We start from the raw sequence: 24,399 nt of genomic DNA, 5'->3' as shown, positions 1-24,399 counted from the left end.
AAATTTCTAACTTTTGGGTGCGATGGCTTTAAACATAACTCAATAATTGTCAAAGAAATTATATTAAAGGAACTGTATCAGTGAAAAATCATTTGGTATTCATTAATATCTTATCTCAACTTAATTTATTTGTACTTTGATATAAACATCTTGAATAAAATTAAGTACAAAGTTTTGTATATCACATTAAAATCTATAAATGTCTACTAAGCATACGTAAATTATTTTACTTGTAGTATTTCTCATCTTATCGAAATCTACAAATTGACATGAAACTTAATCTATGTCAGCTTTAAGATTTCCATCGTTCTTATGAGAAAGTAAGGAGTCGCAAGCGTAGTAAATAATTAGGATTTTATGTCTCAGTTTGCGGTACAAAAGGTCAATTTATAAAAACCACCCCTCCCCCACCTTCTAGATGACATCTGAGTACGTTCTTGATTTTGAGTTTTAACTGTAGTGCGGAGATGAAGCCAACCGAAAGACTTACCCTACTTGTCACAACGTCTACCAATGCCATGTTATGTCATTGAGAACTGAAATATATCTTCCCGTTAATCTTTTTCAATTAATATCTCCCTTAATTAATATAGCTGTTGTCGATTTCCGCCTTTCTATATTGAATCAGTAGAGCTAATGTTTTAGTTTGATGACAGGAGCAAAAATGGATTAAGGTATTATTTGTAATAGCGGATCTGCTCATTGAAGGATACTTCTCCCCCCTTAAACCTTACTGAGAAAAATAATATAACCATTTAACAAAGGGATATACTTACGAACAACTTCAGTAGTACAAGGTAGGAGTAAACAGGATTTTTCCGGACATTTACCATCGTTCAGTGAAATAAGAAATCAGTAACACTACGTTTCGAGATCTGCAATCTGATCTCTTCTTCAGGTAAAGAACTAACCTAATACGTCATTACAAACTAGGTTAAAATAAACAAATCTTACCAAAGCGTTATGGCACGCCTAAGTCAGGAATCACAACCTACATGTGATTTTTTTTTATTAAGTGCATGTTTATAGAGTTAGTGAAGTTGACAAACAACATGTAGGTTGTGATTCCTAACTTAGGCGTGCCACAACGCTTTGGTAAGATTTGTTTATTTTAACCTAGTTTGTAATGATGTATTAGGTTAGTTCTTTACCTGAAGAAGAGATCAGATTGTAGATCTCGAAACGTAGTGTTACTGATTTCTCGTTTCACTGAACGATGTCAAATGTCCGGAAAAATCCTGTTTCCTTCACAATCCTTCCATCGTCAAAAATAACCTTCAAACAAAGAAGGTAGGAGTATGTCACACCCCCATGCCGCATTTTGGCTTCTATAAGGTTGCATGCAAAATTTTAAGCCTATAGTTCGGCATTTTCGAGATGCACTACTGCCAGATAGATAAACATACGTCAAGGAAATGTTTATTTTCCTCCGGCAACAAAAATTGTGTCGGCCTATGAAATACTTCAAAGACGCTTTCAAATTCTATAGCTGGACATTCACCATCATAGAACTCATGCCTGTCTAGATAGAAATAAAGTTTCATGCCAAATTAAAAATCTACAGATGATCTTTATCGAAATATCTTGCTACTTGAAAAATTCGCATTTTTGTTAATAGAGTTAGGCTTCATAGCAATATATAATAAATGTTCTGGTCAGGTAGGGAGGGTACAACAACGTAAGAAAGCGCTGAAATCAGATCTTTTAACCAAATTTTAACATTGACTTTCACTCTTTTGTTTCTTCTTACTGCATGCAAATTAGTATTGATAAAGCACATGTTAAAATCTCATATGATTGTACTCAGATTGTTTAAAAATTTATTATTTCTGATATTTTCTTGTTACAATCATGGTTACCAATGTAGAAATATTCACTAACGCTCAGACACATCCCATCGAGTGACATGTAACTTCATCGAATTCAGTGTTCCTCAAATAGAAACGAAGCTTCATCCACAAGGAATGTTTTCTTATTAAACCTATTTAATTGAGAATTGACGATTGGTTTATATTTTCCAACGACATTGTAACTTTAAATGTGATATTTGAGAAACAGTGTTCTTTCCTACTCCGGTCATGAAACATGAGATTGTGGGTAAGCCCCCTTCGTATTAAATTTTGGATACGCTATTTATCTTATGGTCATCAGCAGTTTACGCATTTGGAATGAAAATGTTATATATGTTACCTCGGGTAACGTGTGGGTTGAGCGGAGCGTTAGAACAGGTCATTTTCAAGGCCATCAAATAGTTCAATCCTAAATAGTTCTGGCTTAAAACGTATACAGGGATAGATACTTCATTGTTTAAATTTCAGACATAAGCAAAATAAAGGTGTGTAAATTATTCTCTTACTTTCACTTTAACCTAATTAATTTGTTTTATTCCGAATATTTTGCATAACATTTATGTTTTAAAATAAACATTTCATACCTAGGTGAAGCCGCAATTTAATAATCGTACAATTATATCTTCGGGATACGGTGAACCGAATTTATAATTCGTAAAGCCATTACACATTTGTATAGTCTAGTATTCAATAGGGTACTTACCTATCCTGCAAACATTTGAAATACTATTACGGTACAAAAGAGAATTATTTAACGAGTCAAATTACCTTTGAGCTATCATGATAATTACCGTATTTAAATAGACAACACTGATACGAAAACTTATATCTGGGATTACTTTGCATTCCTGATGTAATTTTTCCGTTTTAAACCTTCAGTTAATATTTATTAACCATAAAGAACTGTGGTTTCAAATTTAATATTATTATGATCAAATTGTGGAAGACCAGTATCCTGTGATTTTTTCATATTCTTTCGTTATTTCTTATTCTTTGGATATTTATTTCGAAATGTATTTTGGCTAAATTTACTGATAATTGTCTATTTTCCTGGTTATTCAACTCTCTTAAAAAAACTTAAGACAATCTGAAAAATATTGAAACCACCTTAAATAATGAAAGTCATAGAAACATTACGTAACATGCAGCAAAGAGGGCCTGCAGTAGGTGAAGCTGATTCCGCCATCTTTGTAAAGTATAAAAATGGAAGACGTATTTTTAAAAGAGACATTTTTTAATGTGTACGCTTCATAAAATCCACGTTAAACGCACGTTTAGGGTATCATTTTCAAAACTTACAGAATTAGTCACTAATATTTTCGGACAATTGCAGTATCAGTTATTAATTGTAACATTTGTAAATATTTTAAAGAGAAATGTAATCTTTGGATGAGTTTCTAGAGATAAATGTAAATCGCCTACCTAACGTTTCATAATTTTGACACAGAAGTGAACAAAGTGAGAAAGTGGTAACTTAACGATGGATTATGTTTTGTATTTAAATCTACAGCTTATATTTAGAGTACAATCTTGTATTTAAAAGCGAGGTTATAAAGCTGCCAACTCGGTCAAGCTCGCAGTGTCCATGTCGGCTGAGAGGTTGCGGTCACAAATTCTTCCCTTCTTGCTTTAGTTGGGTACAATGCTTCCTTTGGAATCTTTCTGTTATCAACGGAGACAAACAAAATAAAAACAAGATCAAATATTTTCTAAAGTAGCCAGGTTATTGATTTTATTTCACTTTAAATATTTTTAATTCATTTAATAGGTGTGTTAAATCCTCTGAGTTAGAACGCAGTAATTTACTCAGTGAGCGGTAATGAATACTGTGAACCAAACTTGTTTTATTTTTCGAGTTTTATTAAATTTAGGTCAAATATTTTTTTAACTATATAGTGTGTAACAGCTTGAACTCCCGATCAAATTAAATAACAAACAATTATAGAAAATGTATTGTCAAGTAAGACATTGGCTAATTTAGTGCATTGTCGTACTCTGTTTGTTAAAAAACGTAATTATACTTTAAAATTTCCGTAGTTTTTTAATAATATTTTTCTCATAGTTAATTTCTAAAAAAAAAAAATAGATGTCCTGACTCACTCACTCACTCAAACATTTTATAGCCGTCAACAAAATGCATCGCATGGCAAAAGTCTTGACTGTTTTAGAATTTCGACATTTATTCCACAATTCCACATTCACAAATACATTTTTCCATTAATTCACCATACATTCGCCAATGTTCTCCACTGCCAACGCCAGTGTCAGTTTTCCAGATGGGTGGTCTCACAATTATACGCCAAAACCTTTTATTGCCGACATTATAGATTGCCTTTGACGCATAAACAATTTTTGAAATAAGTCTTTAACGACTTTGGCATTGGTTTATTTTCAATAAAATCTGGTAACTTTTTGATAAAGTGGTCACCTGCCTGCGAAGGGAAGTGTTCATATACTACGGTTCTGTGTTTCTCAGATCGGTAACTGCCTCCTCTTCTCATGTCCGTGTGTCTCAATCTCTTAGGGCACATTTAGATGAGCAGAATGAAACTGTCTCCAAAACGTATAGACTTGACAGAGTCAACAGTTGCAACTTTTTGTTGAAAGCTAGTCGACAAGACTCTCTAATATTGATGTTACCAATTTTTCGAATCGCTTGCTTTTGAAGCTTGAAAACTTTCCAAAATGTATTGATTGTTTGTGGAAGGTCCTCACAAAACCACTTGTAGGTAAAATGTGGAATATCAGACCAAAACACGCCGTCATCAATACCTGAATTGGGCAGTATTTAACTAAAGATATCAATACATACATTCCTGAGGCTAATTTGATGCTGATTGATTCAACATCGGCTAGAAAAAGCTATTAAAGACAGATATGGAATTTGATACTTAGTTATATCTTATGCCCTAGAGACTTACTAAGGACGGAGTTTTCTCTTCAAACTCAGGGCTCCGCCCCACTGACCTCAAAAGTTGTGAAAATTCCCACAAGATTGCATTGGTGCAATTACATGTTATTAATTATTTGAACGAACTTTGTTAAATAGAAAAATTTTCTATGTAAACATTTTATATTAGCATAACTATCATGCGTTTAATTAATTTAATTCCAATTTTAAATTTGTGTCCATTTATAGTCTTTAAACCACAGAGTAAATTTTAAACCAATAACACTTCTTAGTCAACCTTTTCTCTAGATATTAAAATTTGAAGTTTTAGTAAAAATCTACTTTTAACCGAACATTTCAGCCAACATTAAGCATGCAGTACTTGGTCAGTAGAGAAATGCAGATATTAAAGACGAAGTTACTGTCTGGCTTTGAATACAGATGTTAACGACTTTGTAGTTTTCTAACAAAACTAGGCTTCTTAGAACTGTATGTATATATTTTCTTGATCAGGGCAACAAAGCAGACTCAACTATGCCACTAAAAAAGGGCCAGAAGTAATGTACAAGGGTTATAAGTAAATACCTCTTGACCAATGTAGGCTTCTCAGACCAGTCTCGACACATATTCTTGATGAAGGCAACAATACAAACACAACCATGGTGTTGGAAATATAATTCATGAAAATTGCACATGCAAAGCCTAAAATAAAAACCATTCACGATTTCACCTAACATCTTAAGCTCTGAACCATAAAAACTGGAATATTTAAAACAAGCCTACTCTCGTTTCAATTCTACATAGAGCCCTTCCATTTATTTACTCCATAAGTGCGTGAGCTGAAAAGTTAAGGACCTAAAATAGTTCAATTGTTTCTGAAAGCGTTGTAGCTATTCAATCAATAATCATGGAATATTGGAGAAAAAGTGTTGTTTCACAGGTAAAACCATTTATAAAAACTGTTTCAATATCCGACTTCATGGTCTCAAAACACTGCTCTTTAAACTTAAATATAAAATGTATCATGAGGTGGGATATATTTCAGTGACTGTCACTTATTTCAGGAATGTTAAGAATGTCGTTTTAAAGGAATATGGCTACAATATCGTGGACAACTGCTGGTTTGATACACGAGTATTTATATCCACGCATTGCCCCAAGTCTGTTGCGTCTATTTGCTGATAAGAGCTGATCGGCTGTTAGCAAATTAGCGATTGCTAAAACGTAGATAGGTAACCAAATCAACAAATTGCCGTAATTTTACAAATAACAATAATTTGCTTGCAATTTGTGTTATCTATATTTGAACGGGTGATTATTAAAAGGTACTTAGTCATTTATTTCATATTTTGTCATTATTACTTTTGTGCTTACTTCAGAGGTACATACACACTTGTATGTCAAAAAGTACCTCTTTTAACCTTTTACAACACATTATTATAGACATTGCGTTCTCTTAGTTGGTTTCAAAAGGTTGGTAGCACAGTTGGTAGCACTTCAAAACATGTTCTCCAGCTGTTTCTGTTAACTTCTTTATCTTATTTTGATGAGTGTGATGTTGATTGGCAAAACTGAGAGGTTATGTCATTGAAGTGTTTTCACAGTAATAAAAATACAAGATTTGAACACTAAATGGGTATAGCATATTACTACATCTACCATGAGGGCCAGGGTCACGAGGGACCATGAGGTACTTCATTGGAAGTTGCTTCATTTCTTATCAAAATCCATGTAACAGAGACAGTTGAGTTACATCTTTTCTCGGAAAACTCTCAGGGACAAAATAAAAACTACACTCCCTCAGTAGTTTGTTTTACATTAACAGATACTTGCAAATATATAACTATTACAGTTTTTCACTTTCCGTGGTCATTCCTAGAACCTACGCAATCAAGTTCAGATTAATAAACTGTTCCATTATAAAATGTAACCGTATGTACACCCCTTGTTAAGTTTGCGAAATCATTGCTAATCTGGATGAAACATCCAGGACTGTAACGCCAGTTCATATCGACATGATCAATGAGTTTATTACTTGGTGGTGGTGGTCTTCCATGTGTAAGTAAACATCAATTTCTTTTGAAACCAGGCTCCTTCGAAGGAATGAAAGAGAGCAATTTAGTATTTCAAAATATCGTTTCTTTAGTACTTTCATGAACACAACAGTGCCACAAATTCAAGTGAGTACGTAAGATCGGGTGGTTTTGAGAATATACCTCAATAAAATTTATCTAATTAAGACGCATATACAAAGGAACAATGCCTATCAAAAAGAAAAAGATTGATGACTTAAACAAAGTAATACCGTATTTCATTAAGAGCACAAAGACTTTTTCAACCAACTTGTACAATGGCCAGTATTTAAACATGTTTCCATCAATGATTATGAAGAATAATCATTGGAATATGAATAAGTCCACTACTAAGAATAAGTTTTATTAGGTGAAAATTTATTTCATGGTATAATTCCAAGTCAGCCGAACCCGAAAAACAAATAAAAAACAAAAAATAACTGCTAGTGATAATGGTTTGTCAATCGGTGCAGTATTGTTGGCAACAAAATAATAGAAAAAGCGATGTATATTTTCCGGTGCAACGATCTAAATTTCTTTCTCTTTGCTAATTCTGTTTTCTACAGTTATTCCAAACTCAATTGAATTGAATTAGATTGAAACGTGTTGTATTGTGTTCAGTGTTGGTTTGGTGTGTTGTTTTGAGTTATGAATGCTTGTTGAACGTGTTATCCCGTTTACGCCAATTAGAATTAGAATAACTAGGATTTAATTTACTTCCACTTAGGTTCGTTTTATTCCTTGTGTTTCCTTGAAGTTCAGTACTACATCCTTATTTAGCGTACACTAGCCTGTTGCTCTATAGTTGGATTAGGTTAGGATTGCTGTAATCAACTTTAAGTGTTTGTTTGGTTCATGGTTTCAAGTTTAGTTGTAAAGACTATATTAATTAGGTATTTTGCCTTCGAAGATCGGCAATTTATGGGAAAGTCAAAGGCTAATGAAGGAGATGAATCAAGCATATCGAGTTAATAAAGATGATAAAATACTTCTTTTAGGGGAAGGAAATTTTTCATTTTCAAAGAGCTTTATTACATTTATTGAGACTCATTCTCCACATATTCTTAAGGAAATTGAAATATTTTCGACGTGCAGGGAGAGTGACTCTCAGGGCTTTTCTGATTTGAAAGAGAAAACGGTCAAGTTTCTTTTGGATAAAGGTAAGTTGGTCTTTAATTAAGAACTAGCCTATTTAGGCTATCTATGCGGTTTCGCATGCCATTTTATACAACATTTTACGCAGAAATCTTTTAATAGTATGTCGAAAGATAAATGTAATAAAGTTACGCCTAGGTAACCATGGGTTGGTAAGGTTAGTTATAGTTAGTTGATTCTCTTTTTTTGACAAGAAGCTCTAGAAACTTTGTGTACTTTAATGTAAGAAGTTTTCCACGTGGTTTTTATGCGATAGATAATTTGGCCTTGGTAATTGAGGGAGTGGGACTGCCTCCTGCTGAATTCTATACCTACAGCCATCATAAGGGGGAATGTGTTCATTATTTCAGTCATGCCACCGTAAAATGGGGAGGCTTGCTCTTTAGTGTGCTCCACCCACTTGAACCATCATTCTCCATAGTAAAGTAGACTTATACCCCAATATCTGTGGTTAGAGATGTGCTGCTTCTGGACATCCATATGTAAGTAACAATATAGGTTTTTGTTAGCCTTCTCAGTGTAGGTTCTACTGGCAGATATACAATACCCAAAATATATTTTTTGTAATCCGTGTATATCTATTTAAAAAAATTTGTTTACCCCAAATTACAACAGGCTACTAAATTTTATATATAATTCCTACCCTAATCTTATCTGGTCATTGTGTAGGTATGATGTTTTATTTTATTTAAATAAACAAAATATTTTAACGGAGAAAAATGTCCAAAACCTTGATTATTTTTAATTATTATTAAAATCTTCAATCTCCTGCACAGGATTTTTCTGTAAGCCTGACTACTGCTAGCTGCGGGAGTTATTCATCTAGCCTACCATCACTAAGTCAGTTACCTCCGGTCAAGTTTTTTATTTGCCAACTTTTAGAGGTTACTTTAAAAATTATGTGTTAATTAAAAAAAATTATATAATATTATAGAAACACTTATTAACTTAACATTACTTCTTTCTGTACTTTCTGATTAAATGGAGGGCACATATTAAAAGCACACCGCGGCTGATGTGGTTAGGCGATTTAGCTTAACTAACCTAATCTAACTGTTAGTATTTATTGTATAACTGTCCACCCAAAGTTGCTAAATCCCATTTATTATCGGTGGCCTCTGTTTAGTCAGAATGTACCCGTTTTCTGTTACAATTTACACAAAATAAAATAACTAAATTTTCACTGTTAAACTACAACATACAATGCCCACCCAATTATAGGCAACTCTTGGCACGCTACAGTCTATGCGCTTACTGCACAATGACAAAATATTTAGAACCCTATTATAAGTTAATCTATATTGATTAAAACAACGATATTTAACTGCTATTCCACAGATATCCGTTGTTTATTTTTGTTCGGGTAGGGTACGATAAGCGGACCTGGTTTTTTATATCGAAGATAGTAATCATCAATACCTAATATTCGCATCTCAAATCCTAGACTATCAATCGATATAAAAGTATCTATAGTCCTTAATAACAATCATATGTTTTAAATTAAAATATGGATTTAATATTTACAGTGATGAAACAAATTATTATAAGCAAAATTAGGAAAACTGAAGACGACCATATTTGCTCCTCTCACAGTTACAGTTGTTTCTTTCCCACAAATTTCACATAATGGATTTTTCGGTACAAGTCCAACTTGTTGAAGCCACGTAAAACATGTCTTATCATCTTTAAAAGCAATGTCATGTAGTTTTCTAAAATTGACTGCCATTACGAAATTGAAATATTACCTTACGTGTATTATTTCAAAGTGTTTGCAGCTGTTGACATAGATTATTTAAGTTATTTGTTCAAAATAATTAATCAGTATCGATTGATTATATCGGTGGTTATGATTAAGTAATATCGTTTGCCAATTTCGATATAAAAAACCGGTCCGCTTATCGTACCCTACCCTTTTTGTTCCTTAAATACTAATCTTAAATACTATGTAATAAAATAAATACACAATCAAGATGGCTACCTGACTAGTCTTGCAGTGAAAGTGATCCAGTAATAAGTTTAGTTTTAAGTGGGAAATAGTGACTACATAATACTTCCTACGGACTATAACTTACCAGAAATTACTGTGAGTCATTTTTAGCCATTAAAAAATTCATAAAACAAAGTAATTAATCAGAAAATACTCATATTTGAAGCTACACTCTCAAGTGATCACATTTCATTTTTGGAGGTAGTAAATATGTGAAGTTTTTTAGTGGGTAAAACAACAGAAACTCTACTAAACAACTCACCTTGACACCACACAACTGTAAGTCTCACTATTATTAACAAGCACAAGAGAAACAACAACTGCAAGATAAGATTTTGAATTAAACATACTGCCACCCAGTTGGTTTAATTTTGATCATTGGACACCATATCAACTTCATAACTACTAATCTTGACACTTGAAACATTATGGTTCTTAATACAAGAAAAGGATCTTAGTTTTTCAGAATTAATATATTTCTATTACATGAAGAATTGATTACTTTTTAACATTGACAACTAATAACCACTAAGTGTGACGTCACAGCCAACTCATTGCTGTTAACACATCAACTTCCAACACTACATCAGCCAGGTGGCGGACAAACAGACAGCAGAGCAAGTGTGTCAGGCAGCCGGGAGCACTAACCTCAGCTGCTGACACTGCGTCTGCTGGTAACTGACCTTAGACATCTGCTTGCTATTCATTGCACTGCCACTAATTTAAACCGTGAATATTTTTATGTTCTGCTACAGTTCCTCATACTTACATTAATTATTTTTACCATTACTTAATTTTACTAACTCATTAACTCATTTCATTTCACAGAATACAATGCCCACAAAGTATCCATGTGGTAATTGTGGTATTGGAGTCAGATTTTCCGGCATAAAATGTACTGGTCTCTGTAAAAAATGGTATCATGCAGGATGTCAGAATATCATAGAAAAGGACCTCAAAAAGTGGTCAACTCAAAAAATTGGAATATGGCGATGCACAAACTGTTTGGCAGACAAACATTCACACCTATTGACCCAAGAATTGACTGACTCACTTTCCCTAAATAGCTCAGACACCATTGAAGATCTGAAAAATAGTCTTAATTTACTAGATAACTCAAGCAGTCAAGAAGACAAACTGGAAATGGCTGCAAAAATAGGGTCTGCGTTAGTAGAGGAAAATGAGCTCTTAAAAGAAGAAATATTCAATCTAAGGACAAAACTAAGTATTATGGAGGACAAATTTGAGGAACTTGAGAATGAAGATAAGAAACACCTAGATAAAGTAGAAAACCTGTTACAGCTGAACGCAGACATTCAAGCTCAACTGACTAAAGAGAAAAACCTTCACCTAGAAGCGCAAAGCATCTACGAGGAACATGACCTCAAACTAAGTCATTTAATTGATGGTTATGTTAAGAAAATAACAGAGCTTGAAAAAACTATTTCTGCACTGAAAAATAAAATAAAAAATCAAGACACTAAAACCAAGACTTTTCAAAATTCCGCAACTCAAACCTCCCCCACTACTGAAGTAATTGACAGTCCCACTTTCCTGCTATTAGGAATGTCTGACATCAAAACAAAACTTGACCGGTTGGAGACAGCTATTAACACCCTAACCTCAGGAGACAGTCAAACCTGCCAACAAAAACTGATAGAACACAGCTCATCCCTGACTTCAGGAGACAGCCAAACCTGCAAAGAAAAACTGACAGATACATTGACAGAATACAGCTCATCCCCGACCTCAGGAGACAGCCAAACCTGCAAGGAAAAACTGACTAATACTTTGACAGGATGCAGCAGCAAACTGCAAAGGCATAAAAAGTCAGGGAATGCCAACCCCCCAGTACAAAGAATTAACCTAACTACCACAAAAAAAGAACATACACCCCAGGTAGTTAGAAGCAAAAAGGCAAATGTTTTAGTGTCTCCCTTAAAGTGGCAAAAGCTGCTGAAAAATCAAATGCCCAGAGGCTCGAAAAACCAGCCAAGTTAAGTTCAAAAATGAGCTTGAGAAACTCTCCACCTCTAAATGCAAAGTTAAAGAGAAGTGAGGAAAGTTATGAGGACTTCTTTCTAAAAAATATTGCTTTCTTCAAGAAGCATATGAGGACACACTACGGTTATGCTGGGACTACAGATGATCCATCACAGATAAACCAAATATCTCTGCACACAACTATTTTTGACGACAGTTTGCCCGACAGTATCGTGCTCCCTGCAAATCACACTGCTTCCACAGACAACAGTCCAACAACTTGCACAGAGAACACTTTTTTAGAGGAAGGAACACGACAAGAGAATATAATGGAATGAAACAAAAAACCCAGGATCAAATCTCAATAGCTCACCAAAATATAGATGGCCTAAAAAACAAAATAGAAAGACTGACACACTTCCTCCACAAGTTCAATCCACACATAATAATTCTAACAGAACATGGGCTAAATAGTGATCACTTGAAGAACACCAGGATACCTGAATACGAATTCATCGGAGGCTTCTCCAGAACTCACCACAGGAAGGGAGGAGTTGCTGTATTTGTTAGATTTAAACTAAAAAATACAATCAGCATAGTATCCATCTCTGACATATCATCTGAGCTATCGTGTGAAGCCATTTTACTAAAGATAACATTTAGAAAATCCAACTTTTACTTAATGGGAATCTACAGATCACCACACAGCAGGCTAGAAAACTCACTGGATGCATTATCAGCTGAACTGGACAAAATACACTGTATAAACAATCCAATAGTCATTATGGGTGATATTAATGTGGACAACTTGACGAACAATAATGACAACCAAACCTTGACAGATGCCCTAGAAGGATACAACATAAAAAGACTAGAACTGCCTCCCACACGAATTACACATCATAGCCAGACATCTATTGATTGTATCTGTACAAATCTGAACGAGGACCATCTATCATATGAAGTAATCAGCTCAGGACTATCTGACCACACAGCACAAATCTGCTACATCAAGACAGACTTACAAAATGACAATACAGCAAAATCCAAAAAAAGACTAATCAATCACAATACAATAGAGGAAGTGAGGAAAATCCTAGCCTCCCAAGACTGGCCACAAATTACTGAAAAAACAGACACAGAAACAGCTTTTTCAGCCTTTAACAGCGTTATGAAATACGCGATGGACATATCTTGCCCACATAAAACTTTTAAATTAAAAACCAATCACGCAAAAAGAGTATGGGATACTGAAAGTGAGACACTACGAAAATCATATTTGGAAGCCTTGAACATAGAAATACTTACTGGAGATGTAAATGATAAAAGGGAAACAGCAACTAGGAAGAAGATGTATGATCTTAAGCTAAAAGAACTTAAGAAGAAGCAAAATGCGGAATTCATAGAGCAGGCTGACAATAAATCAAAAGCTGTCTGGAGGGTAATCAACTCTGAAAGAAAACAAAACACCACAACCATAATTCCAGCAAGTTTCATTGTTGAAGGTGAATTACACGATTCTCCCAATAGCATTGCCAATGCTTTAAATCAATTTTTTTCCAGAATAGCAGAGAAGACACTTGACAAAAATAGAACACTGAATCAAAATCCTACACCAGCAAATGTTATTCAGGCTCACTTTGTTACTAACTTGCAGCACCGCAACACTACTGAAGAAGAAATAGGAACAATTATTGACTCCATGAAAGCTAAAACATCTGCTGGAGAGGACAACATTTCTTCAAAGCTAATTAAACATTGTAAAAGTGAACTTTTAACCCCACTGACAACTCTTATAAACAAATCTCTGGACGAAGGAATTTTCCCTAACAGTCTAAAAGTGGCTAAAGTCTATCCCAAGTACAAAAGTGGCCAAATCAATGACGCTGTTAACTATCGACCAATATCTCTGATATCAAATTTTTCTAAGATCCTAGAGCGAGTAATATTGAACAGACTTATAGCACATCTGCAGCAACACAACCTCCTGACCTCTAGACAACATGGATTTATCAAGAACAGATCAACAACAACTGCAGTAGTACAACTAATTGAGTACATTATTGATAAACTAGACCTGGGATGTGTTGCAACAAGTGTCATGCTCGATTTCAGCAAGGCATTCGACTGCCTGGACCTGTTAATTGGAAAGCTCAAGGCACTTGGGATAATTGGAAAAGAAGCCAGCTGGTTCACAAGTTATCTCAGCGATAGGAAACAATTGGTTGAGCTCAGCTACAAGGATAACAACACCCTTCTCACAGTAAAATCTGAAACCCTCCCAATGAAAAGAGGAGTGCCACAAGGATCTGTCCTTGGCCCTGTACTTTATATACTCCTCACCAATGATTTTCCAAGTTACCTTTCAGAGTTTTGTGAGACAGTGATGTTTGCTGATGACACAGCACTACTTGTTGCCACCAAAAATCGACAAGAGCTTGAAATAAACTCCTATGTGGCATACAGCATGGCAAAACAGTACTGCCTTCAAAATGATCTGGTCCTGAATGAAAGTAAAACCTATCAACTGATATACACATCACTTCCCAATGACTACCAAGGCCTTCCAGAATTAACAACACTAAACTCAAATAAATATCTAGGCATAGTCCTTGACAACAATCTCTCATGGACACCTCATGTGACCCAACTTTGTAAAAAACTGAACATGGGTCTCTATGCTATACGAAGGCTAAAGCAGGTCAGTGATAACAGAACAGCCATCATAGCCTACTACTCTTTATTTGAAACCCACCTAAGATATGGTTTAGTGGCCTGGGGTGGGACAAGCGCTTCAAACCTCCAAAGAGTATTGGTAATTCAGAAAAGAGCCATAAGAACACTGAAAGGACTAAGACCGCAAGAGACATGTAGAGAAGCCTTCAAGGAGCTCAGGATCTTGACAGTTACTGCACTCTATATTCTTGAAACAGTAATGCATGCAGTAAAAATAGGCCGAGCCAGATTAGGAGACCACCACACATACAACACAAGGCATAGGCACAACTTCGCACTTGACACTCATCATCTCTGTCTATTCGAGAAGAAACCATCTTATCGAGGAGCTGCCTTCTACAACTGTCTGCCAGAAGAAATGAAGAGAATCCCTGAGAAGAATCTGAAGAGAAGACTCATGGACTGGCTGCTGGAACGAACAATATACACAGTCCAGGAGTTTTTGGATTGGAGAACTCAGCAATGAAGATGAATAATGACGAATTCTGTAACTCTTACTGTACATACTTTTTACCTAATTCGAACTTAACAATTGTAATTCAAATGACACAATCGCTGTACTCAATGTATATGTGAATAAAGATTTGATTTGATTTGAATCAACGGAATGCTACCACCTGCTTAATCTCATTTATTATAGTATGTAATCAATCATGTATCATGATTCATATAGCATTGGAAAGGTTAAGAGTTACCAAACATAGCACTGGTTTTTTTTATTGTTCTAAGACAGTGAAGTAGTGAGAATAATGTTGCTGTTTTCGTCTTTGCAGAAAAATTGGTTTCACCCACTTTGTTGTTTTTGTAAGTATTTTATAACAAATATACTGTATTTTTACTGGATGTCTTAAATGTCTTTCTCTCCTCCATTAATTTTATTATGAATAGAAATGGAGTGATGTACTGTGGGGGATGTTTATGACCACCTGAGGAGTTTTTTATGTATGACAATTTTTACTCTCTCCAATCCCACACCCCAAAAGGTGTATTTTGAGGGTAAGTCAACATTTTTAAATAGAAACTCCTAGCAAGTGACTTCTCATTTCAAAAGTATTATAAAAAAAAGAATGGCACATTAAAGTTTGGATTGTTTTATAAGACCCCCACAGTTTGTTACATGTAAAGATATTGTAAGGCAGATAACATTCACTCACTAGTTATTTTGAGAGCTTAGGACAAATCATAAAACAGTTTATTACAAAAATTTACACCCATGATTAACATAGCATTTATTAGTTTTGTTATGTATGACCGAAGCCCATTAGGAAGTCCTGAGAATACCATTAGCTATGTCATCTCTTATTGGTTACCAATTAGAATGTGAGACACATTCAGTCCACTTTAACACAGTAACTGAAGCTATATTGTTACTTAGATATTTCAGCTGTGTACTATGTTAAATATCATCTAAATACCGATCCTGAGGCTGAAGTTGAACCAACGTATCAGAAAGTATGGTTAAGAAATACTCCTTTGAAAAACCACACCTAGTCTCTATTGAAGATAGAGAAAAATGGAGTATAAAGAAGGCCTACCCTACAAAAGGAGTCCAGAAGTTTTACACAGATGAATCATGCCTTGAGTCTAGGGCAGGATATGGTTTATACAGACCAGGAATTAACTCAGCTGTACCCTAGCGCTACGGTCTTCCAAGCGGAAGTCATGGCAATAGAATCATGCGCCAGAAGACTCATATAAATTTGGCCAAAAGGAGCAGAATACTTAATCCTCTCTGATAACCAGGCTGCGCTAAAGGCACTTGACACCTGCTCATTTTAATTCAAAAGCTTTATGGGAATGTAAGAATGTTCTAGTGGAACTGGCAATGAAGAAGAAGAACAGAGTTCAACTTGGTTGGGTGCCGGACCATGGAAACGAAAAAGATATCCATGCCAAAAAAGGTACAGAATCCCTTATGGTAGAGCTTGAGCCAGGCTGTGAAGTAGCTTTCTTCTACAGCTAAGCTCTCATAAAAGATTGGGTAAAGAGGAATAGATCCTTTAACTGGAGTAGGGTCTCAGGACGAAGACAATCTAAAATGTTTATCTTTCCTTATGCTAAAGGTGGGCAGCTCTCCTAAAACAAAGGATATAAGATATTAAGGATGTTGACAGGACATGGGCCCCGTATAAAACATCTTATTAAAGTGGGTCTTAGTCAGACTGATGAATGTAGATGCTGCGAGGAAGCAGAGGAATCAGCAAAACACTTATGGCTAAACTGTCCTGCCATATCTAAAAGTAGGAAAAAATTCCTAGGGGCTTCTCAGCCCCAAGTAATCAGAGAACAGGAGCCATCAAATTTGACTGGCTTCTGTAAGTTTCAGATTCTGAGGGCACAAACATAAGTAAGGGAGGCGCAAAGGTCCTTTTAGAACTACGTGCAGAAGTAATTGTCTTTTTCCCTCGGAGGAAAAGAAAAATCATATAGATGTATTTGATATGTTTTGATGTATCAATTAATGCTTGTTTTTTCTTCTTCATCGTAGGTCTTTGGAATGATTATTAACTGTGATGTTATACCAGGAGAGTTCACTTCTAGCTGATTTATACCTTCTAGTTGAACCTATACTGGGTATAGCAAGAACCGATATGTCCATTATATCTGGGCAACTGTACATGGATGTCTAGAAGCAGCACTTCACTAAACACAAATGTGTGTGTGTGTGTGTAAATATTGGTGTGCAAGGGTAGATTGATAGTTCTAGTCAACTGTTGGAGTTGGTGGTGGAGTTCCCTAAGTATTACGGGCTGTTGCTAACCTAGACATACAAACGTGCCACCCCCTGCCTGCTTTGACTGCAGACACTGATACAGAGTTGGCTTCAACTTCTTCTGAGGAGACATGACTGAGATTAATATCCAAAATCCTTCCTCATGGATCTTGACAAGAGGCAGTCCCTACCCTCAACCTTACCCATCTCTATCTCTATAAGAATATCCTGTCACTCCGAAAGTGCAATTTCTCAGCTTCTTGTTCCAAGAGAGGAGAAAAAGTATACTAGCCTTAGGCTAGTTGCACACACACCGATTTTGGACGACCGATTTTTTACCGGCCGTCCAAATTCCAATAGTGAACTGAATGAGGGAACGGAACCTGGCACACACGCCGACAGCTGATCGGCGCCGGTTCACATTGGAATTTGGACGGCCGGTAAAAATCGGTCGTCCAAAATCGGTGTGTGTGCAACTAGCCTTATGGTCTGTTAGCCTATGAATTGTGAATTACACATTCAGCTAGTACCACAGTATACTACATATTGTAATTATGTTTTGATTTGAAAACAAATGATAAAGCAGTGTACAGTTTACATTTATTAGTGTAATTATACCAATATTGATATTTGGATGTTTCCGTAGCAATAAACTTTGTTTCCGGTATTGCTGCCAATTACATAAAAGTTTGACATCTATTGTTAACATTAGTTTATTAGTGAGTAGTGTTATTTTGTGCTTTTATCAGATGTCTTTTATTTATAACAATTAGTGAAGAAAACTTAACATATAATGAAAACCGTCTCTTACAGGCTTTAGACGAGAGTATAAGGTTAACATTTCTCAGTAGTAGGCTAGTTGATGCTGGTGATCATGGCCTTTAACACCATGAAATATCTTATAAACATCTTTAAAAATTGAAATAATGAGATTTATTCAGAAAAATACAGATTTTACAAACAAGATTAATTAATTATACATATGGAAAATTTTAAATGAAACAATAGTTTATAAAAAAGTAAAAATTTTACTAACAAATATTTAAAAAATATTTTATTTTATTTATAGTAAAAAAATATGTAATGTATTCTTTTTTACTATATTATAATTGCAAAAACAACATTATAGAAACCTGTCAGTGGTCATTGAACAATTTTTTTCTGTAAATCCTGCATAAATACAAAAATTAGGTCGGCAATTTAAGAAGGTAGCATAGCACAATAGCTACAGCATTCAAAGCGTTAATAAAAATACAGTTAATTAAAAATTATGTACCTGTTAGCCACTAGTTTTTATATTAATAAGACTGAGCTTTAAATACCTAGATTATAAATATTTCTATTCATATATTAATTCAAACAAACTCTCCAATAACATAAAGTTTTTTATTTTTGTGAGGCCTTTCGTACTCAATGAGTACATCTTCGGACTCACACAACTGAATGAAATTAATAATAACAATAGTAACATAAACAATTTTGTACTAAATAAAAACATATGTCATTAAAAATACAAAGAGGTAATATTCTATGACAGCACAGTATGTTATATGTATATATAAAAATAAAGTTTATTCATTCCAAAGAAAGTGTGAGATAATTATCAAACTAGTTTTATTCATGTACATAAAATTATTAAAGGTATCTTGGAAAAAGTGTTATTGAGTTAATAAATTAAACTCAGAAATTTACCAATAAAAATCTCTGTTTCAGGTGTTAATGTTGTTTTTAATGTTGATGCAACTAATCTGAAATGCCATTTGGCAGTAGGAAAGAAAAAGTTCAACAAAATCATATTCAATTTTCCACATGTTGGAGGTAAAATGAAGATACATCTGAATCGCAAACTCTTAAAGGATTTCTTCTGCAGTGCAAGAGAAGTATTGGCTGAGAGTGGGCAGGTGGTAGTAGCACTGTGCGATGGCCAGGGCGGTACATCAGCGGACACAAAGCGACGGCACTGGCACGACACATGGCAGGTGACAGAGATGGCGGCGTATTCCGACTTTGTGTTGCACATAATTGAACCATTTGACCTGGCCAGCTTCCCACACTATGTCAATGTTGGTTACAGAAGCTGTGAAAAGAGTTTCCACTGTGAAAACGCCATTGTTCATGTTTTTAAAACAGAAGACCCACCTCGTATCCTTCTAGAAGACCTTGATAAGTGGTTTTCAGTTGAGAATATGTCGGAAGACATGATTTTTGAATTTCTCGATTGCCACATGAGAAACCCGTTTTCAAACCCTCAATCTCCCACATCGTATATATGCAAAACTCTGTCGGAAAAACTGGGTTTTAAATTCAACACTTGTGAGCCAGTAGAGAGTTATTGTAATACTGGTTCAAAACCATCTGTAATTGATGTGATGAAAATTTTCAGCAAACTTAAAGAAGAAAATATTAATGGTGATTGCTCTGTTGTAAAAGTTGTGATGAAAACTAAACCTGTTGACCTCAAGGATTTCTCTAAGGCTCCTGTAAGATGCCAATTGATGATGTTTGGATCTGAATCAATTTCAGTGTTTTACGAGTATCTTTCCCATCTCATAACTGTTTTCCAATCTGGCTGGCTCTTGAATGTTGTTAAAATAGAAGATATAGCATGGAAAAGCAAAATGCTTGTTACACCTTTAAATTCAGACACATTTCAAGCTTTTAGTGCGGTTGAGACATTAGTCCTCCCCAATGGAATATCTTGTCACATCATACATGTAGACCTACTGGCTCAAGTCTTGTTCCAACTGGAAGACTGGAGATCTTTGTGGGACGGCAAGGTTGATAGCTCCGGTACTGGAAAGCCGACATTTCATCCCAAAAGTCTTTTTCCAAAAGAACACGCATTTGATTTGGGCCTGTCAGTACCGCTCCATTTGAAAGATCAGTTTGAGAATAGATTTCTTCTGGTTTTGTGGCTTTTAGCAGGAGATATGATTGTTAAAACAGAACGTCTCAGTACGTACCTCCCTACGGATAGAGAGTTAGTGTGTTATTGCTATCGCATCACGTACACTTCGCACACAGCCCCTTTACACAGAAAGAGAGTTATACACATCCACGAGAATATAATTGCTAAGTTCATATCTAAATCACTGCGCGTAAATATTACATGAAACAAATTGTGACTAAAGACTTTGTTTACAGTTGCGTGAAGACTTTTAAAAATGCTGCAACGCCTGTCAAATGTCAGTGTTAAATTAATTCGTTACTGTTCAAGTAAACCCACTGCTGTGCCTTTGAGAAGCAAAAAACCTAAATCAAAAAGTGCTATGGTAAGTAAACTCATTTGGAATTATTTGTTTAAGTAGTTCTTTATAGATAACTACAGTACTAGTTTTATAAACAACAATTTGAAAATTAAATATTAAAATTTATTGCTTAGGGCTGTTATTAAAAAATTAAAACTGGTTTAACTAGTGTACTAGTTTAACTCAAATCAGCTAATTTAGTTAAGTTGAATTATGTTACCTACTGTCTTGGTTGTATTTGTTTTACTGTACTCCAATTTGACGTTTAAAGGTTAGGTGTGTTTCAACAAACATTTAAAATTAAGATCATAATTGGTAAATTCAAACTATGAAATTACAAAAAAATTTTAATATAAACTAATCCCGTCAATACACTTCATTTATTTCCTTAGATCTGTATAACAAAATTATTATATTACCACATTATAATTAAGAAGGCTACCTAACATAACTTTTATAATATTAACAAAAAGAACAATAAAGATTCAAAGAGCACTTATCACGCACAAAATATGGAAGAGTTGAAAAATCTGCTGCAGCCAAGCACTGCATTGAATCAATACACAGAATATCAATTAAAAATCTTAAATTAATAGCAGAAGTAATAAAACAAATGAAGTTAAATGCTTGAGAAACACTAAACACAAACAGGAATAAAGAAAAACTCATAAAAAATGAAGAAGGTCCTATTGAAAATTCCAGTCTTTCTTCTCAATTTATTCAAAAATTAAACTGCAGTCATATCAAATTTTTTCATACTGGCTGAAATATTTACAAATTTATGTATTTGCATATTTACACCATATGGTATTTTAATATTAATTGTAATAAAAATAATGTAAATATTAATTTGTGAAGTCGCCTGATGATGAAACCTTTGGTTTTCTAAAGGCCTTGTCCAAAAAATAAACTATATTGGAGAAGTATTGTTTTAATAACATTTACTATTTAAGAAGATTTTCCAATTGCTCCAAGAGTCATCCAATAACTTTTATGTTTATAATAATAACTTATGTTTATTTCTAGTAATCTGAATATTGCAATCTTCATGCCAGTATTTCTGGAAAAATATCTTCTGGGTGGCAAAACCACTTTGTTTCAAAATATTGTTTAAGATTTCCTGAAGAAAAGTGTAAATACTTTTAAGGTCAATTCGTAGAGTGTTTTTTAAGGTACTTTTCTCCCTACACACATGTACTAAAATGAACAATCTGTTTATTTGCAGAAGCTTCTACAAATAACAATAATCCTAGTATTCAAATGCTCCAACAATTAAGCTGCTTAATATGTATTTTCATTTCTGAATATAACAATGCAATACACAATGTACACAAAGTTTAATAAAGATTAACCCTCCAACTGGCAAGCCATTTGGAGTGTTTTGCACAGGTTATGAAAAAGTACATATTCTTTTAAAAAGTTAATAGAAGTTGTGGAAAAGTAGCATTTTTTTGTACATTTCTAGTGTGATTATCAAAGAATTGAGAATTTGCGATACTTCACACTCCAATAGGTTGGCAACTTAGTGTAACATATCTTTTTTTGGATGCTATTTTTGCATTTTTATTATGTCCAATGAACTTCAACACAAGTCTATTTCAATTTTATATTTTGCGGTTCCCATTTACATTTTTTTCTCCGTTCTGTCTTGTATTTGGTTATCTTTATACATTGAAGCTTCAATATTAATTCCAATTAAAATTTTTGTTACAAGGGGCATCAAACAAATCCCTACAATAAATTTGTACAGAATGGATTGACATACATCAAACACCGAGTGCAGTGAGTACACAAACTTTTAACAACAGAAAAAAATATGATGGTGTTTGAATCCATTCGAAAAATGCAGATGCTCAACAATGACAATGAAGCATTTTTAAGTGGTTTTTAAATTTTGTTAAAAACGTCTTTGGACTGAAAAAATCCACTTGCCATGCAGATTAATCATTTCTAAGAAACGCTTTTTGATGAAACATCTGGACTGGAATCACTGTGAGTGTTGTGTTTTAGCAGTATCCAGGGGAATGAGTGTGAAGACTTGACTCTGTTCACCAGACGGCAATATCTCCAGATATTTCCCTGCTGTACAGTGTGTCCACAAAGTTTCGTCACACTTTTAATTGATTATAGCTACTCTATTATTGATTCGCAGGTCTATGAAAACAGATGTAAATTTTAAAAAAAATGTTTATAAGGTTTTGTTATAATTAGTTGAGTTACCCATTGTTGTCATCTGTGGTTAATGTCTTTACGAAAACTTGTCATCATATAATCCCTCTTACTGTTGCAGAATTTATTGATGGGATAGCATGTTTAAGGAATAAAATATGAGATACAACCGTCGAAAACATTAAAAACAGTTTTGTAAGAAGGGCAAAAAAAAGTCTGTGTGGAAACATGGACAGGAGTTGAATGTCCCTAAGAATACAGTTAACAAATTTTTGAAGAAAAGGCTTAAAAACCCTAAATTATCTCATGCTTTAAAGCCAGATGACAAATTAAAGAGTTATGACTTTGCTGTTGTTATTCTGTATGAAAATGGACTGTATTAAAATTTTTATAAACCAAATTGCTTTTAGTGATGGGGTTAACTTCACTTGTCTGGAATGTCGTAGTAACGTTTGTATATTGAACACATAAAGAAACTAATCAGAGCTGCGACATTTACCCTAGAGTCCTGTTCAAAGTATAGGAGGAGATCAAAGTTTGCTTGGACGTGTATAGCGGCAATTCATGATGCTCATATTGAGCTCAGATAAACTGATGTAAATCTGTTTAAAGTACTCTTTAATCTCATGTTAATCTCATTTCCTGTGTTTTATATACTTCTGTAAATAAAGTTATTTGAATGTGTGATATAACTTTGTGGACACTGTATTTCTTTTTCTGGGGCTATCAAATATAGTAAGTTTTATGGGACACAAAATAGAAAATTTTATAAACTCAATGAGTGGTGTCGTTGCAGCAACAGAATTAGTGGGAAGGTGACAAATGTATGAAAATACAAGGCAGTGCAATGTTCAGACTGTTACCAATGCTAACAGCAATCTTCTCGGAATAAAAACTCTGGTGACATCAAGAGTTTTGACTAAAGCTATCACTATTTACAACTCCTATCAACTCAGAAAATGTACACTCACCCTGTACAGGGTGTTCCAAAAAGGACTTTATAACTTTGAAAAATTCATATAAATTTATTCAAAAAAATGTGAAGCTGTTTTTAGTGATGTTTTAAGGGAAAGCACATTAAGTTTTTTTTACCTTAAACTAAAGATGATCCATGTGGATTCTGTCGGTTATCCTGCAGACATCCCATCGGTAGTTGATTTCTTGCTCTTAAGTTCTGGTAGTGTTGTAGAGAAAGGAGGTAGATATACCATATCTTGATGAAGCTCCTGAAAAAAGTCTGTCAGGTCTGGAGAACGCGGGGTACATTACAGACAATCCATTGACCTGGAAAGCGGTCATTGGAATTCCCGGACATCAGTCGGTTGTACGCCATGTTGCATGAAGTAAACATTTTGTTCTCGGTCATCCTAATGGATCTATGGGATCAAAAATTGTTGCAACAAATCCAAGTACACTATCCTATTGATGGTTCTCTCTTGGAAAAAAAAGGCCATACAATTTCGCCTTGCTCAACGCACAAAACACGTTCAGCTTAAGGCTATCACAAGCATGTTGCAATGTTTCATGTGGATTTTCACTTCCCCAAATCCTACAGTTTTGTGTGTTAACCTTTCCACTTAAGTGAAAAGTAGGCTC

At 34.5% G+C, this 24,399-nt stretch overlaps 1 protein-coding gene across 3 annotated transcripts in view; it reads left to right on the top strand.

Moving 5' to 3' along the window:
- The first annotated feature begins 7,358 nt into the window (after positions 1–7,358).
- The window catches only part of LOC124365069 (mitochondrial ribosome-associated GTPase 2), a 29,475-nt gene continuing 12,434 nt past the window's right edge, over positions 7,359–24,399 (top strand). Inside the window, exons 1-2 of one of the 3 annotated variants that reach the window (XM_046820990.1) lie at positions 7,359–7,972; positions 19,100–20,524. In XM_046820990.1, the coding sequence (XP_046676946.1) occupies positions 7,753–7,972; positions 19,100–20,499 (1,620 nt within the window). In that variant the 5' untranslated portion in view covers positions 7,359–7,752 and the 3' untranslated portion in view covers positions 20,500–20,524. The other 2 variants (XM_046820992.1, XM_046820991.1) reach the window with 2 other exon arrangements.

This window comes from Homalodisca vitripennis, chromosome 6 (assembly GCF_021130785.1).
Source record: "Homalodisca vitripennis isolate AUS2020 chromosome 6, UT_GWSS_2.1, whole genome shotgun sequence".
Lineage (NCBI taxonomy): Eukaryota > Metazoa > Arthropoda > Insecta > Hemiptera > Cicadellidae > Homalodisca > Homalodisca vitripennis.
This window is presented reverse-complemented; position numbering and strand designations above follow the sequence as displayed.